This window comes from Grammomys surdaster, unplaced genomic scaffold, assembly GCF_004785775.1.
Source record: "Grammomys surdaster isolate TR1022 unplaced genomic scaffold, NIH_TR_1.0 363, whole genome shotgun sequence".
NCBI lineage: Eukaryota > Metazoa > Chordata > Mammalia > Rodentia > Muridae > Grammomys > Grammomys surdaster.
In genome coordinates, this window is record NW_021604782.1 from 10897788 (window position 1) to 10915630 (window position 17843).

Here is a 17843-nt window from a genome sequence, read left to right on the forward strand (position 1 = left end):
AACAGAAGTGCTATCTGTCCGTGTTCTGAAAGAAGAGTGGGGTGTCAAAGTGTAGGAAGAGCAACTCTCTATCCAAGCCCCTGAGCCTGGAGCTGGTCTGTCATGGCCCCTCCCCTTCCAGCTGCACTCCACACTCGGGGGGCGGGGCCCAGGGCTTGCACTGTGTTCAATCATACATTGTTTCTGAGCTCATTTTGACAGCGATACAGCTACATCTCATTGTTCTGGGTCAACCCACCCCAGAATGTTTAGAGGTGACTGCAGGGGCCACAAGAGCAAAAGGTGGGGGGGCTGTACAGTGTGTAATGGATTTGGGGATCTACTACCAAAAGGCAGTCCTGGGTACAGCAGCACCAAGTGAGCCATTGTCATGTGGGCTAGAAGGAAGGGTACATTCCTGCCACAAGGGCCTGGTTTTAAAGCTCCCAGTACCAGGGCTGGGAAGATGACTCAGTAAAGGCTTTACTGCGCAAGTGTGAGAACCAGAGTTCAAGTCCCAGACCCATGTTAAAAGTCAGACATGGTGGTACACACTTGTAATCCTAGCAAAGGGACAGTGGAGGCAGGAGGATGCCTGAGACCTGTGGGCCATCCAGCCTAGCTCCAGGTTCAGTGAGAAAGCCTGCCTCAAAATATAAGCCAGACACTTCCTGAGGAATGACAGCTGAGGTTGATCACTGGCCTCTTCGTGCACACACACACACACACATGCACACTCATGCACACACACGCATGCATGCATGAATGAAAACACACACACATCTGTATATACACAAAAGCAACACATACCATGCTAATGTTTTACCTATTTATAGTTTGCTGAGAAACAGAGCAAGAGAAACAGAGGACAGTCACTCAAAAGTAGCTACGGTGCAGACAATTCAAGATGGCTGTCGTCAAGGCTGACTGCATACATTACGGACAGATCTCAAGTTATCTGTTCATGGGATGATAAATGTGACTGTGTTCCCCCTTCTGCTATTGTGAGTAACACCTCCATGTGAAAGAATGTATTGCACCTGCCTAGGAGAAAAGGCGTGGGAGAAAGTCTGACGTTACTGGCTTGAGACACTTCTGTGTACTGAACAGTATGGACACCATCTACCGACATAGGTATACAGGCATCAGCGTGGCTCTGGGTCCAGGGCTGCAGGGAGGGAGGGAAACAGGCTTTGCTCATCTGTATGTTGAGAAGAGCCAGGGATTCCCTTCAGATGGCAGGATAGCAGCAAGGAGGCTTGGGCACACACAACAGAAGTGCTGGTTTGCTCAGCACAGGGACTGGGGTTGATGGATCCAAGCTGCAGAGGGAGCCTGCGCCAAGCTGAGCAGGTGGCAGGTGGCAGAGTTGAGAGGACAGAACAGAGGTTGGCCTGGGGATCAGAGCCCTGACGGTGTCAGCAGTCTCTCTGTGGCTTTGTGGACAAGACACAGGAGACTCAAGAGCCAGCAGGAGGGGCTGGTTCTGATTCATGGGTCCCTGTGACCTGGGCAGTTTTTTCCCAAAAGGGGCAGGTTGTAGTTTTTCTGTAAGCCAGAATTCCTACATTTCTCAACCTTCCATTGCACAACCTATGCGTCAGGAAGTCACCAGGATGGGCTCCCCTGTAGGCTGGGCTTCCGGAAAAAGCTCAAGTCTGGCTGTGTTTGATCTGTCCACAGTGCCACAATATCAGCCAAGGCCAACTCCCCCCACAACGTCCAACAGCCTGTGAAAGCAAAGAGGAGGACAAACAGACAGGCAGACACTGAAAGCTCTGGGTCTCGCTTTTTGCCTGGGGCAGGGTCTTGAGAGATGTCTCATTTTGCCATAAAAAGAACTATGTTCTATTTTGCCTGCCAGCATCAGGGAGGGCTATCTGTCCACAGTAGTAGAGTAGAACAGTCAATTGCTGTTGTGCATACGTGTGTGTGTGTGTGTGTGTGTATAAGATAGAGGCAAACCTCAGATTTTTTTTATTTCTTAGAGCAGTACAACCGTATTTAAGACAAAGTCTTTTGTTTGGCCTGGAGCTTTTCAAGTTTGCCAGCTGGCTGGCCATTGAGCACCAGGAGTCTGCCCAGCTACATCCCTCCTCTGCTGGGATTACAAGTGTATGCCACGATGCCCAGGCTTCATTATACAATCTATAGAGGCCAGCTACATATGGTTCAAGCCAAGAAAACTACCGTACATGTTCACAGTTCCCGATCACCGGCCACACCTCCTGCACCAGTACAAAGTGTGCTATGTTTTCATCTCAGGTGTGTGACTTGAGAAACGTGTGTCCCATGATGAGCTTCCAGACAAGGGAGTTAGAGTCCATAGAGGTCAGTCATGTGGAAGTTGCCAAGGTCTCCAAACGGGATCTGGATTAGTCCCAGCAGTCTTTGGTGTGCTTTCTCAGCCTTGACCCACATGTTCTAATTAGAACCAGCAGTTCTCGTGGCTGCTGCTACAGGAGGTGGAGAGTGGTCCTCAAGTCTCAGTTGTGAAGTCACTCACTCTCCACTGCTGTGGAACACAGCACACTTAACCTCTCTGTGCCACTTGTTTCCTCGTCCATATACTGAAAGACTACCCTATTTTCTTGATCTAGTGATACATATTTCTGCATTTTAGTGCCTTTAAAAGTGGACTCCAATGTGTGATTAATAAAGCCAGGTCTGGTTTTTTTTTTTCTTTTTGTTACCCCTGTTCATCCAAGTGTGCCATTGAGCTGATGGTGATGGTTACTCTGTCAGTGGACAAACATCTTGCAGCTAGGAACTGATGGAATCTCCATAACAACCCAGTCAATGTGGTGATCTCTATTTCACAAATGGAGATATAAAGAAAGCACAGAGAAGTTAAATAGTTTGCCTAAGGCCACACAGGGGCCTTTTCCCTTCTCTCCTTTCTCACAGACTTTAGCCACTATATTGAGTCAGGGATAGACAGAGAGACAGGAAAGACAAGACTTTCGATCTGTAAGGTGCTTAAGAGTCCCTGGAGGGTAGACACTGGGTGCTGGGTATCCTTGGAGGAATTACTTGGCCAGCCACATGGTTGCCAGACCCCAAGAGGCAGCCTAAGTGATCATGAGGATAGCGAGAGGCACACACCCTTTCTGAGGAAAGGAAGAGCATTTTCCTGGAAGTCTCCCTTGCCCATGCAGGCCACCAGTTGGATTCCTGCTCTTGAACCAGTGGAGACCCGTGGATCAGGATTCTAGAGATCTTCATGTTCTAAAGCAAAACTGTGTAAATAGAGCTGGCATTATAAAGTATGTTTGGTTGTCCCACATGAAGGCCAAGCTGCACACCCGTTACATATGTGTAGGGGGCCAAGGTCAGCCCCATGCATGTTCTCTGGTTGGCGGTTTAGTCTCTAGGAGTCCCAGTGGACCCTGGTTAGTGACTCTGTAGGTTTTCTTGTGGTGTCCTTGACCTCTCTGGCTCCTTCAATCTTTCCTCCCCTCTTCTAAAAGATTCCCGAAGCTCTGCCTAATATCTGTGGATCTCTGCCTCTGTTTCCGTCAGCTGCTGTTGGGTGAAGTTTCTCAGATGACAGTTGTGCTAGGCTTCTGTCTGCAGAGGAGTGGTTCATATGCTTTGATTTAATCAGGAGTCTGTGTGTACTGGCGGCACTGAAGGTCCTTGTCCCCAATTGGTTTTTGATCAATCAATAAAAATGCCAGTGGCTAATTGCTGGGAAAAGGGAGACGGAGCAGGACCTTAGAATTGTGGAGGCTAAGACATAGGGAAAGAGAGGGGTCGCCATACTTGAGGAAGAGAGAAGGAACAGACTCAGAGCTTCAGGGGAGAGCATCCAAAACATAGACAGAAAGGGAAAGCAGCCTACAGAAGGGCAGCCCAGAAGTGTCTTGGACAGCAAAGACCAATGGGCATCACAGAAGGTAACCAGGTAGCAAAGTTAAAGGTAGATTTGGAAGGCATTTAGCCAGGAGTACTGAAGGGAAGGACACGCTAGCCGAGGGGGCTTAGAAGTGCCTAGCCACTGAGCCAGTGAGGCATGTTAAAGATACGCTAATTTGTATGTGTCTTTCATCTGAGGATCCAAAGAGACCCTGGGTGGGTGGCTGATAGTTCAGCCTGCCCAGAAGCATACGTGGGGTAGCTAAAATCTACGTGCTACATCTGTCTTTAAGTATAGGTGGATATCATTAATAGTGTCGGGAGGGGGCTCTCTCTCTTGGCATGGGTCTCAAGTTGGGATAGTCATTGGTTGGCCATTCCCCTGATTTCTTTTTTTTTTTTTTTACATAACACCAAACTATTTAGATTTTATTATGTGGTACTTCTAAAACATATTAAAGCTCACTATTCTTTGAAACTATGCTATGGTCTGTGACTATTTTTTTTCTTTTTTTTTTGCTTATTTTTTTTTAATTTCTTTTTTTTTTTTAACATGAAATGCTTTTTTATAGCATGTTTTACAAGGGGAGGGGGTAAGAGGGTCCAGGTGGTGGAAAAGTACAAAATCTTCTTGGCCTGTGCCTTGAAACATGTCATGGTCTATATGGTACACTGCCTTGAATTATGATCTACCTGCAGTTCTTCAGAAGATATGGTACACTGCTTGAGTTATGGTCTCCCTGCTATTCTTAAGAAGACATGGTACTCTGCTTTGAGTCTATCTGCAGTTGCTAAGCAGGATCTTGCAGTTGCCAAGCTTCAGAGGACATTGTGCAGGTGGGAAAAGGTAGGGGGTAAGGGTAAGGGTGAGGGTCCTGGCTTCTGGCATCTCCCCCTTCTCTGTTTAGTTAGAGAAGGCGTCTTATGTTCAATCCCAACTATGTGAGTTTTGAATTTGGATGTCTAATTATGGGGGGTCTTAGACAAGTTCACAACCCCAAAACACTGACGTGAGACAAGTCACATCGATGGTCGAAGGCTTTAGGCTGTCGACGATGGGCAACGTCAAGGGACTCTGATGTGGGTGAAAGGAGGGTGAGAGCCCTGTCTTAGGCCATGTAGGCTGCACCCACTCCCAGCACCACGCACTCCTTTTCGGCTGCATTGGGTGGGCCCCTGGGAAGTGGACCTACAATAATCCCGTCATTGGGCTAACTCACAGCCATCCTAGTCTCTTGTAAATGTTCAAGTTACCAACCATTTGTCAGTTTGGGGTGTAATATTGTCATAAAGGAAGGCTCCCCAATGTTAGCGGCCATATCAAGGGTGGCCTTGGTTTAGGAAAAAGCCAATTTTTGTTGTGGTGATCAAGAGGCCAAGCTCTCTAGCGAGAGAAATGAGGGCAAAGCCAGGCATACCAGGAACCCTTCTGGAGGGCGTGGAAGTCTAGGGGTCGACCGTAGGGGGAGGCAGGGGAGCTGACAGCTATGTCAGTCTCCTGCGGAGTCACTTCTGGATCCTCTGCAATTTTCAGCTGATGGTAATGAACTTCAACTGCCTTCTTGATGGCAGCATCAACCTGGTTCCGTGGACGACAGGTCACGGGCGATGATCTCTGTCTTGCTCAATCTTGATGTCGTGCGCACATCCTCTCAATGAGGGTCCGTCCGGATGGGTCCGTGCCTCGAGCCCCACGTCTGGGTGCCACTTGACCCGACCGGCGGGTCCTGGTTATTCGTGGGGACGAGGAGGACTGCAACCTGCTATGCTTCAGAAGATATGGTACACTGCTTGAGTTATGGTCTCCCTGCTATTCTTCAGATGATATGGTACACTGCTTTGAGTCTATCTGCAGTTGCCAAGCAGGATCTTGCAGTTGCCCAGCTTCAGGGGACCTTGTGCAGGTTGGGAAAAGGTAGGGGGTGAGGGTAAGGGCGAGGATCCTGGCTTCTGGCCCATCTGGGTTAGAACTTCTAATAGCAGGCATCACGGGTGATTCAATTTTACCTGGAAAGAAAAAAGAAGGGGATTCTCAGGGAGATTTCTCTTCCCTGGATGTAAATTGTTATTCATCGTATTTATGATTGGGCCTGGCTTTGTGAGGGTATCTATTTTTTTCATTAATATTTGTGGTAGCCGGTTAGCTGTGCCTTCTGTGGTATTGGGCAGGCATATCAGTCCTCGGCTCCATAAGGGAACTGGGACTGGGGTATTCCCTTTATGGGTATGAGGGTCCTTCCCCATATCTGTGGCAAAGTTTTGTTGGTCTTGGTGGTGCCCGAGGTCACCAACATGGTCAGCAAGAGATTTGCCATGAGCTTTCAGCTTTAGAGAGAGAAAAGTGAACAAGGCATGATGGAGAGTATTTCAGGGGGACTCCTTCTGAGGGGGTACCGTTCCCCCTCTTTTGTTTTTAAAGCCAATTTTTCAGAGTTCTTGTAAAATCAGGGCAGAAGCGCCAACAGTTGCTCCTTCCACACTCAGAGAGTCATGAAGGCCTTATTTAAGGATATATAAATCTATATTAATAATCTTTTGTCAAAGGACTTTTATAGCTCCACTGACAATTAATCAGACTATATGATATATCGATTAGAAATAGCTTTTTCTACTTTTTGTGAGATTACCTCTCTTTTGTCAATTAAGTGTTGAAGAAGTTAGGGTTTACCTCTCTCTTGAGAATATTGAACAGAGATTTAAATTCTTTTGTGGAGAGCTTAAAATAGTATCTTAGCCAATTTGCATCTCCTAGAAACTTTTGAAATTAATTTAAAATAAATAGACTCCCTTTTTTTTAAATCCTTTATCTGTGTGGGGTTTTTATTGGGTATTATACGTATTTACCTTTCAATGTTGTCTCCTTTCTCATTCTCCCCCCAAATCCCTTACCCCCTACCCCTTCCTCCTAATTTTTGTGATGGTGTGCTCCAAACATCCTCCCAGTCCCATCTCCCTGCTCTCGAATTCCAACACAGTAGGGGATCCAAACTTTTGGGGACCTTGGCCCTCCACTTTCACTGGAGTCTAGCAAGGTCACCCTCAATTCCCTATACAGGTGCGTGAGTCCCTCCCTTTGTGCTCTCTGGTTGGTGGTTTAGACTTTGGGAGTTCTGGTTGAAACTTTTGATGCTCCTTCTAAAAAGGACCAACGCATTCATACTTTGGTCTTCCTTCTTCTATGTGAGTTTTATGTGGTCTATATGAAGATTCTTAGAAATTGTGAGCTTTTGGGCTAATATCCACTTATCAGTGAGTGCATACCATGTATGTTCCTTTGAGATTGGGTCATCTCACTCAAGATGATATTTTCCAGCTCCATCCATTTGCCTAGGAATTTTGTGAACTGATTGTTTTTAATAGCTGAGTAGTACTCCATTGTATAAATGTACCACATTTTCTGCATCCATTCTTCTGTTGAAGGGCATCTGGGTTCTTTCCAACTTCTGGCTATTATAAATAAGGCTGCTATGAACATGGTGGAGCATGTGTCCCTGTTGTATGTTGAAACTTCTTTTGGGTATATGCCCAGGAGTGGTATAGCTGGGTCCCTAGGTAACGCTATGTTCAATTTTCTGAGATACCACCAGACTGCCTTCCATAGTGGTTGTACCAGTTTACAATCCCACCAACAGTGGAGGAGTGTTCCTCTTTCTCCACATCCTCGCCAACATGTACTGTCACCTGTGTTTTTGATCTTAGCCATTCTGACTGGTGTGAGGTGGAATCTCAGTGTTGTTTTCATTTGCATTTCCCTGATGACTAGGGATGCTGAACACTTCTTTAGGTGCTTCTCAACCATTCGAGCTTCCTCAGTTGAGAATTCTTTGTTCAGGTCTGTGCTCCATTTTTTAATAGGGTTCTTTGATTGTCTAGAGTCTAATTTCTTCAGTTCTTTGTATACCTTGGATATTAGCCCTTTATCAGATGTATGGTTGGTGAATATCTTTTCCCAATCTGTTGGTTGCTGCTCTGTCCTATTGACTGTGTCCTTTGCTTTACAGAAGCTTTGCAGCTTTATGAGGTCCCATTTGTCAATTTTTGGTCTTAGAGCACAGGCCATTGGCGTTCTGTTCAGGAACTTTTTCCCTGTGCCTATGTATTCCAGGCTTTTTCCCAGTTTCTCTTCTATTAGTTTCAGTGTGGCTGGTTTTAGGTGGAGGTCCTTAATCCACTTGGAATTGAGCTTTGTACAAGGAGATAAGTATGGATCAATTTTCATTTTTCTACATGCTGACCACCAGTTGGACCAGCACCATTTGTTGAAAATGCTATCTTTTTTCCATTCGATGGTTTTAGCCCCTTTGTCAAAGATTAAGTTACCATAGGTATGGGGGTTCATTTCTGGGTCTTCTATTCTATTCCACTGATCCTCCTGCCTGTCTCTGTTCCAATACCATGCAGTTTTTATCACTATTGATTTGTAGTACAGCTTGAAGTCGGGGATGGTGATTCCTCCAGAAGTTCTTTTATTGCTGAGAGTAGTTTTCGCAATCCTGGGTTTTTTGTTATTCCAAATAAATTTTAAGATTGCTCTTTCTATCTCTGAGAAGAATTGAGTGGGAATTTTGATGGGGATTGCATTAAATCTGTAGATGGCTTTTGGCAAAATAGCCATTTTTACTATATTAATCCTTCCAATCCATGAGCATGGGAGATCTTTCCATCTTCTGAGATCGGCTTCGATTTCTTTCTTCAGGGGAATGAAGTTCTTGTCATACAGGTCTTTTACTTGCTTGGTTAGGTTCACACCAAGGTATTTTATATTATCTGTGACTATTTTGAAGGGTGTCATTTCCATAATTTCTTTCTCAGCCAGTTTATCTTTTGAGTAGAGGAAGGCTACTGATTTGCTTGAGTTAATTTTATATCCAGCCACTTTGCTAAAGTTGTTTATCAGGTTTAGGAGTTCTCTGGTGGAAGTTTTGGGGTCACTTAAGTATACTATCATATCATCTGCAAATAGTGAGATTTTGACTTCTTCCTTTCCAATTTGTATTCCTTTGACCTCCTTGTGTTGCCTAATTGCTCTGGCTAGGACTTCCAATACTATATTAAATAAGTAGGGGGAGAGTGGGCAGCCTTGCCTAGTCCCTGATTTTAGTGGGATTGCTTCAAGTTTCTCTCCATTTAGTTTAATGCTGGCTACTGGTTTGCTGTAAATTGCTTTTACTATGTTTAGGTATGGACCTTGAATTCCTGACCTTTCCAAGACTTTTATCATGAAGGGGTGTTGAATTTTGTCAAATGCTTTCTCAGCATCTAGTGAGATGATCATGTGGTTTTTTTCTTTGAGTTTGTTTATATAATGGATTACATTGTTGGATTTCCGAATATTGAACCAACCCTGCATTCCTGGGATGAAGCCAACTTGATCGTGATGGATAATTGTTTTGATGTGTTCTTGAATTCGGTTCGCTAGAATTTTATTGAGTAATTTTGCATCAATGTTCATAAGGGAGATTGGCCTGAAGTTCTCTTTCTTTGTTGGGTCTTTGTGTGGCTTAGGTATGAGTGTAATTGTGGCTTCAAAGAATGAGTTGGGTAGTGTACCTTCTGTTTCTATTTTGTGGAATAGTTTGAAAAGAATTGGGATTAGGTCTTCCTTGAAGGTCTGATAGAATTCTGCACTAAAACCATCTGGTCCCGGGCTTTTCTTTGTAGGGAGACTTTTAATGACTGCTTCTATTTCTTTTGGGGTTATGGGACTGTTTAGATGGTTTATCTGGTCCTGATTTAACATTGGCAACTGGTATTTGTCTAGGAAATTGTCCATTTCATCCAAATTTTCCAATTTTGTTGAATATAGGCTTTTGTAGTAGGATCTGATGATTTTTTTAATTTCCTCAGTTTCTGTTGTTATGTCCCCCTTTTGAGTTCTGATTTTATTAATTTGGATACTGTCTCTCTGCCCTCTGATTAGTCTAGCTAAGGGTTTATCTATCTTGTTGATTTTCTCAAAGAACCAGCTCCTGGTTTTATTGATTCTTTGGATAGTTCTTTTTGTTTCAATTTGGTTGATTTCAGCCCTGAGTTTAATTATTTCCTGCCTTCTACTCCTCTTGGGTGTATTAGCTTCTTTTTGTTCTAGGTCTTTCAGGTGCTCTGTCAAGCTGTTAGTGTATGCTCCCTCCAGTTTCTTTTTGTAGGCACTTAGAGCTATGAATTTTCCTCTTAGCACTGCTTTCATTGTATCCCATAGATTTTGGTATGATGTGTCATCATTTTCATTAAATTCTAAAAAGTTTTTAATTTCTTTCTTTATTTCTTCCCTTACCTGATTATCAAGGAGTAGGGTGTTGTTCAGTTTCCATGTAAATGTGGGCTTTCCATTCTCTTTGTCATTTTTGAAGACCAGCCTTAGACCATGGTGATCTGATAGGATGCAGGGAATTATTTCAATTTTCTTATATCTGTTGAGGCCTGTCTTGTGCCCAATTATATGGTCTATTTTGGAGAAGGTACCATGAGGTGCTGAGAAAAAGGTATATTCTTTTGCTTTAGGGTGAAATGTTCTATAGATATCTGTTAAGTCCATTTGGTTCATAACTTCTGTTAGTTTTACTGTATCTCTATTTAGTTTCTGTTTCCATGATTTATCCATTGCTGAGAGTGGGGTGTTGAAGTCTCCCACTATTATTATGTGAGGTGCAATGTGTGTTTTGAGCTTTAGTAAGGTTTCTTTTATGAAATTCGATGCTCTTGTATTTGGCGCATAGATATTCAGAATTGAGAGTTCATGTTGGTTGACTTTTCCTTTGACAAGTATGAAATGCCCTTCCTTATCCTTTTTGATAGTTTTAAGTTGAAAGTTGATTTTATTCGATATTAGAATGGCTACTCCCGCTTGTTTCTTAGTGCCATTTGCTTGAAAAATTGTTTTCCAACCTTTTACTCTAAGGTAGTATCTGTCTTTGTCACTGAGGTGGGTTTCCTGTAAGCAGCAAAAAGCTGGGTCCTGTTTGCGTATCCAGTCCGTTAGCCTATGCCTTTTTATTGGGGAATTGAGTCCATTGATGTTAAGAGATATTAAGGAGAGGGTGTTCTTGCTTCCTGTCATTTTTGCTAATAGTGGAGTGCTTCTTCTTTATCCATGAACATTTTTAGGCAGAAAAAATTGTGGGTGGAATGTTTTGTGCCTGAGTTGGTGTCCCCATCCCTCCACTGGGAGTCTTGCCTGGTTACAGGAGGTGACCGTTTCAAGACCTCTAACACTAGGAGTAGGGGCCGACTCTGACTCTGTTGCCTGCCTTTGGATCTCTTTCCCCTAACTGTGTTGCTTTGTCTGGCCTCAATAAAAAAAAAAAACCGATGCACCTAGGCCAACTATAATTTGATATGCCAAGGCAGGTTGATATCCATTGGCTTGTACTTTTCTGGGGAAAAAGGAGGGGAGGGCAGGGGAAAGGGAGAAACTGGGAGGAGAGGTGGAAGCGGCTGTGATAGGGGATATAAAGTAAATGAATGAATGAATGAATGAATGAATGAAAACAAACAGAAAATTAAAGTATACATTTGGAGGATTAATTCCATGGATCACATCTTGTCCTTAAATTGTGTACAACTAGAAACTATGTACAAGGCCAGCATTCAGGCTTTGGTTGTCAGTGTCTGCAACCTCCTTTGTGTGTCCTCAGCCTGAGTGTGTGACAGTCACAGTCCAGCTGGTTCTCAGCACCCTGCACAGATGTCTGGCCTCAATGCTGGAATATTTCCACAGCCTACTTGGTAAGAAAGTGGACTTTTGTCATTACCTGAAGCAAGAGCCCAGATGAAACAGTCTATAGTATTTATGCAAAGCGGGAGGAAGTAGAGTGTAACACTTGCCCTCTCTCTCTCCCCTCTAGGCTCTCTCAAATCTCCTTCATGCCCTGAAGCCACTTCTGTCTCCTTTAGTAGTCACATCTTGACCACTAGGCTCAGGTGTGGAGAATCACTCCCCTGCAGCAGTGTTGAGAGATTAGATTACACATTTTGCTATTAGAACCAGCCTTCCATAGATAAATGTTAATCTTAATTGTTGTCTAACAGATCTGTCAGTGTGTGAGTGTACGTGTGAGTGTGTGTGTGTGTGTGTGTGAAAGAGAGAGATAGAGAGGGAGAGAGAGAGAGGAAGAGAGAGAGAGAGGGAGAGAGAGAGAGAGAGAGAGAGAGAGAGAGAGAGAGGAGAGAGAGAAGAGACAGAGAGAACAGAGACAGAGAGAACAGAGACAGAGAGAGGCACAAGCACAGAGATTATGATTTCTGGTGCATTGCTAAATTGGGACAGAATATATCATTTGGTGCTTTTGGACTCCTCATGGTTATGTTTTTTCTCCTCTGAGAAAAAACTTTCTTAAGTCTGAATAAATACAACAAACACACACATTCTGGGTCTCCAGTTCTCCTAGGCCCTGAACATCACAGTCCACTGCAGGTCACTCTCAGGACCATCTGTGGCCCCTTTCTTTTGCCCTACGTGATCATTGTCGCTGACTTGATTAATATCATTAGTCTGGACTCTTCTAGAATGTCTTGTAAACAGGCTCATACAATCCCACCTCTGGGCTATCTGCTGGCAATTATTGTTGTTGAGCTTACTTTGTGTTGTCAAATCTATCAGTCGTTCACTTCTCTCTGTTGCTAAGCAACACCACTCTTGCATGAAATGTCACAATCCATTTCTCATTTTCCTGGTGGTAGGCACTTGACAGATTTGAGTTTGGGGCTACTTTGAATAATGCCACTAGAATCATTTACACACACACATGATACTGGAGGTGACTCACGTCTTGTTTTGTTTTATTTTCTGTTGGGTGGTAGAGTAATTTTAAAAGGTAAGATGTTGCTCTGACACTTATCATGAGGGGAAAAATTTAATACAAAATGCCACAGGTTAGAGAATGGTTCTCAAGAAATTAGAATACAGTAAGTGAATGACAAGTTACGTATCATTAAAAACATGACTGACTACTCTGAAGCATGAAAACTTGTGGAGGACACAGGGAATGAAAGATCACAAAACTGTGAGCATGTTCTGGTACTTTTGCTGCTGTTGAAGTTTGAAACAGCTCACTGTGTAATCTCAAGCTCCCAGCAATGACTCTGTGCCTCGGTGGGAGCCACCATGCCCGTCCCTAACAATACTTTTCGAGAGTGTTCATTCATGCGGACAAAGATTGGGCTACATCAGGCAGGAACTAAAAGCAGATCTTTCCTGGATGCTGGGCACGAACCCTGGATTGGGCACACACTATCACAGGCAGATCCTTTCCTGCTCTAGATTCTGGGAGGTTTGCTCAACTAGATGTTCAGCTCAGATTCACCCCTCTTTGTTGGGCACTTGGCTGGCATCGGGGCTGGGTAGGGGTGCCCAGGAGCATCATGCTCATTTGAAAACTAATCCAGCTTTATTCTTGGCCCTCACCTTGACCCCAACTTGTGTCTTCTAAGTTCACGATGAACCCTGACCTGGGATATCTTCATAACACCTGTGGGGGTTGATTTATGAGTAGGTCTCACTCATGCTAGGCAGCTCCCATGGGATAGGAGAGGGATGGGACCACTGGCTGGGACCTAAGTATCTTCAGGCTATCCCTGTACTCACCTTGGCCATTAGTCAGGCACTCTGGTTTTCAAGCAACTGTAGGGCATGAGCCTGTATCGGGGCTGGCAGGTCATGGGAGCTGCACAAAGCTGGCTTGAGGGAACATTTTGCGCAAGACATTTCCCAAGTTCTGGTGAGATTGTGCCACAGCCCTGCAGCCCCTGGCTGCACTCCCATGCTCTTCCCACATCGTGTTATAAAAGTCACTGCACCCTCCAGCCACCAGCTAGCTCTTCCCAGGTCTGGTGCCTCTGAGTGTCGTCGGCATGGCATTGCACATGGTTCTTGTCATGTTGAGCCTCCTGCCGCTGTTGGAAGCTCAGAACCCAGAACACACCAACATCACCATAGGCACACCTATCACCAATGAGACCCTGAGCTGGGTGAGTGCCTGCCCGGGGCCTGGACCTGAGTACGTAGGTGGCTACTTTTTCCTCTGGGCTTTCCCTTCCTTGATGTCTATGTTCATCTCTGGGCTCCTGGTACTGCCCTCCCCTCTCCTGGAGACTCTGGTGGCATCCCCCTGCCTCCAAATCCAGAAGCATCACTCTGAGGTCTCTCAGCAGGGGATGGGGCAGTAGGATGGCTGATTTTTGAGTTGCCCATGGGATCCAGGCTGGAGCTTCAGTCTTCCCACATAGCTCAGAAGCCATTGCTTGCCTGGTCATCACTGCTGACTGCCCAGGTCTACACTAGGAGCCCTGCTCATCTGTGTGTCTGCTTCTCCCCAGCTCTCTGACAAATGGTTTTTCATGGGCGCGGCTTTCCGAAACCTCAAGTACAGGCAGGAAATACAAACAATGCAGACGGTATTTTTTTACCTTGACTCCAACTTGATAAATGACACGATAGAGCTTCGGGAGTTTCAGACCATGTGAGTTCTTGCAGCAGCCAGCCCACCCCAGCCCTGGCCTCCATTCCCGGATGCCTAGAGACTTGAGCAAACTGCCTCTCCCTGGCCTCCCCACCCACCTTCAGGAATGGGGCAGCTGCCTTGTCTATCTCTTGCCCACTCCCCACCCCGGGCTGGTCAGATCACCTCTCTCTCAGTTGCCCTCTTTGCTTTTTAGAGATGACCAGTGTGTCTATAACTCCACCCAACTGAGATACCAGAGAGAGAATGGGACCCTGTCCAAGTATGGTGAGGATGTGAACTCGTTGCTTTCTGGGGGTGGGGGATTGCAAGATCTGAGGGGAAAGCAGAACAGGGCGGTTAGGTATGTTACGTCACTCTTTGAGGCTTGTTGGTAGAAGCAGATTTCAAACCAGAGTCCAGCTCCCAGGCCAGTCTCACTTTTAGCTGTTCTTTATGATCCTTTGTGAGCTCAGAGTGGGAAGCCATGCGTTGGGAAGCCAGTGACTTCAGTCACACCCCCACGTCACCAGGGAGAGCACACTGGAAGGCAACACAGTGCCAGTGGGCCAGATCAGACACTCTTAGCTTTAAATCATCCACCTGAGGGGATGCTTCAATGTTTAAGAGGAAGTTTTAACTGTGCCCCACCACCCCACAATCAAGGGCCCTCTCCAAGGGCCTAGCCGTTCTGTATCTATGAAGAGTGAAGTGTGAGGCTGGCATCCAACAGAGACTCAGCACATGGCAGCCCCAGGGAGCCCCAGACATTTGTCCACAGCTGTGTGCTTCCTCACCTAGGGGATGGGGACCACAGCACCATTCTAGTGACTCACAAAGCCCTTCCTCCTTCCAGCACAAGGAGTAGAAATCTTTGCCCACCTGATAGCGCTGAAGAAACATGGGGCCTTCATGCTTGCCTTTGACCTGAAGGATGAGAAGAAACGGGGGCTGTCCCTCTACAGTAGGCTCCTCAGCCCTGGTCCCCAACTCCTTGATCCTCCACCCATATCCCTACCTTACCTCCCATCTGCTGGACCCTTACCCAGTGCACCCCATCCCCCTTCTCCCTTGCAGCTAAAAAGCCAGATATTGCCCCAGAGCTGCTGAAAGTATTCCAGAAGGCTGTCAAACATGTGGGCCTGGATGAATCAGAAATCCTATTTGTCGACTGGAAAAAGGTAAATGAAGAGGCTGAATGATATCACCCTGGTGGTGGTCCCATTTTCAGTGACCCTAGAGGTTCAGAGAGGGCAAGCTTCTGGTTAAGGCAGCACAGTGAGGCAGGTATCTTGCTGTTAAGAACTCTCCTGCGCACTGTTACAGCCGAGATTCGCAGAGATCATAGATAGGCAGTGAGCCTGAGGTGGGTAGGGTTAAGTAGGAGATCCTGGAAAGACTGTGGAGGATAAAGGGCAAGATCAGGAGGGGTGACTGAGGAAACAGCTGGTGCCAGGGTCCCAGGTTTCTCCCTGCCCTTCATTTTCACTACCTATCCAAGCAGGAGTTGTGATTGAAGTCTTCCATGCCTCACCAGCCCCAGCAAGCCCGATGGGTTTGATAGACCCACACAGGACCCACATAGTCATCTTGATGCTCTCTCTAAACTTATGCTGACGGAAAGGCTGTCTCAGCTTAGGTTTTCACCCAGCCAAGGTCAGAGGAGCAACCAATCCGCTTGCACTTAGTTTGAGAGACACTCAATACTTTTGTGACTCCGTTCTCTGGTCACCTGAGCCTTTCCTGGCATCACCAGTCCCCGGGTTCCCAGGGGGATTGTGCCTGTTTACAGACACCGCAGTTGAGCTGTCTCAAAGCCTGCCTTCCCCACCCCCAACCAGTGGGGACAGCCGAGTCACCCTGCACCTGTGGACAGAAGTGTTCAGAAAATGCCTCCGTTTGGGGGACCCTGCTCCCATTCAGTGGGGTGAATAAGCTCAAGCTTAGAGATGGGGAATGACTTGCCCTAGACTGGTGGTTTTCAAGAGTGGATGCAACCCATATGTCAGATATCCTGCACGTCAGATATTTATAACAGTAGCAAAATTACAGTTATGAAGTAGCAATGAAAACATGGTTGAGGGTTGAGAACCATTGTTCTAGACACTCCAGTGGAGCCATGGTAGATCTAAGATACAGCTGGCTGACACTACCCTGCCTTTTCTAGTCAACCATTGTGCTTCCCCCTATCTTAGAAATGTATTTATCACTAGTGTGTGTGTGCATGCGCACACGTAGTGTGCCTGTGTGTGAGTGTGTGTTCACCAGCATGCCATAGGATGTGTGTGGGTGTCAGAGGACAACTGTGGGCCATGTCCTCCTCAGCCATTCTCTCATGGGCTCTGGGGATTGAATTCAAGCTGCCCTTCAGGCTTAGCTGCCTTGCCAGGTTTTTTAGTTCTGTTCTGTTTGTTCTGTTTTGTTTTTGTTTTTGCATCTCACCCTGCAGCCCAGGCTAACCTGCGGCTCATAGCAATCCTCTTGCCTCAATATACCCCAACCCAGATGTGTGCTGCCACACCGGGCTCAGTCACTCTGCTCTCTTCCCTGATCTCTTTTAGGATAGGTGCAGTCAGCAGCAGAAGCAGCAGCCTGAGCCGGAGGAGACCAAGAAGGATCCTTAGGAAGACCAGGCATGGACTCAGCTCTCTGAATTCCGTGGACTGTCCCCATTCCCACCCCACCCCCATCCCCCGTCCTGTGTTCTTTGATTCTGTCTCTGCCACAATAAAGGTTTGTTTAAACAGTCAATATCATTTCTTTGCTCCCTCCTTTCCTCTCTCTCTCCCTCTCTCCCTCCCTCCCTGCCTCCCTCCCTCCCTCCCCCTCCCTTCCTCCCTCCCTTCCTTCCTTCCTGGAGATGCCTGAGTAGAGCCTTAGCTAAGTCCAATAAACCCTGCCCAGGGAATCTGAGAGGGCTTCCTGGAAGGGGCATCTGAGTCAGGCTAGAAGGAATCGATAGAACCTGGTGCTCTCGCTATAACCCCCAATCCCTAGCGAGCACATCTGAGGAAGACAAGGGAGAAGACCCAAGCAGCAGTGAGTGGGGGTGAGGAATCCAGGTGTGCAGCTCCTGTCCCAGGGGCCTTCACTTCAGAAGTGCCATTCTAATCACTGGAAGGGCGGTGAGCTGGGAGACAGTCAGGTGCATGTCCATGCTAACATGGTCACAGTATAAAAGGCCAAGGGGAGGTGGCGCAGTAGACTTAGGCCTAGGCTAGAGGGCCTGGATGTCCCCAGGAAGAGTCCTCAGGGTGCCCACAGGAGACACTGGGAGATGATGGTGTTTCCCTAGAGGCCAGCTGACATCTCTTTCACAATCGTGACCCGAGTTCCTGAGGCACAGTCCACTCGGTGGTCAACACAGGGTCTGAGACAATCTTTACACTTGACTGGACTGGCAGTCACCTAGGGGGTGTACTCTATGTGTGTCTATGAGGACATTTCCAGACAGAGTCACCTGCCCCGACTGTAGGCAGCACCATTCCTCGTGCTGGGGTCCCCACTTAACAAAAAGGAGAAAATGAGCTGGTCACCCACAGTTCATCCGTCTGCTATGCTATCCGACAG

General features: G+C 46.3%; 1 protein-coding gene across 1 annotated transcript; it reads left to right on the forward strand.

The window, feature by feature from the left end:
* The first annotated feature begins 13646 nt into the window (after positions 1-13646).
* On the forward strand, positions 13647-17024 carry Orm1 (orosomucoid 1). Its single transcript, XM_028779998.1, has 6 exons — positions 13647-13803; positions 14152-14294; positions 14491-14561; positions 15130-15237; positions 15351-15454; positions 16835-17024. Exons 1-6 carry the CDS (start codon positions 13687-13689, stop codon positions 16895-16897), a joined length of 606 nt encoding a protein of 201 aa, XP_028635831.1. The 5' UTR covers positions 13647-13686; the 3' UTR covers positions 16898-17024.
* Positions 17025-17843: the final 819 nt, after the last annotated feature.

Excerpts from the sequence above, each read along its gene's own strand:
- Orm1 (XM_028779998.1), top strand. The coding sequence starts at position 13,687 with ATGGCATTGCACATGGTTCTTGTCATGTTGAGCCTCCTGCCGCTGTTG. Across the intron at positions 13,804-14,151 it reads CCAATGAGACCCTGAGCTGG|CTCTCTGACAAATGGTTTTT; the intron begins GTGAGTGCCTGC and ends GCTTCTCCCCAG. Across the intron at positions 15,455-16,834 it reads TATTTGTCGACTGGAAAAAG|GATAGGTGCAGTCAGCAGCA; the intron begins GTAAATGAAGAG and ends GATCTCTTTTAG.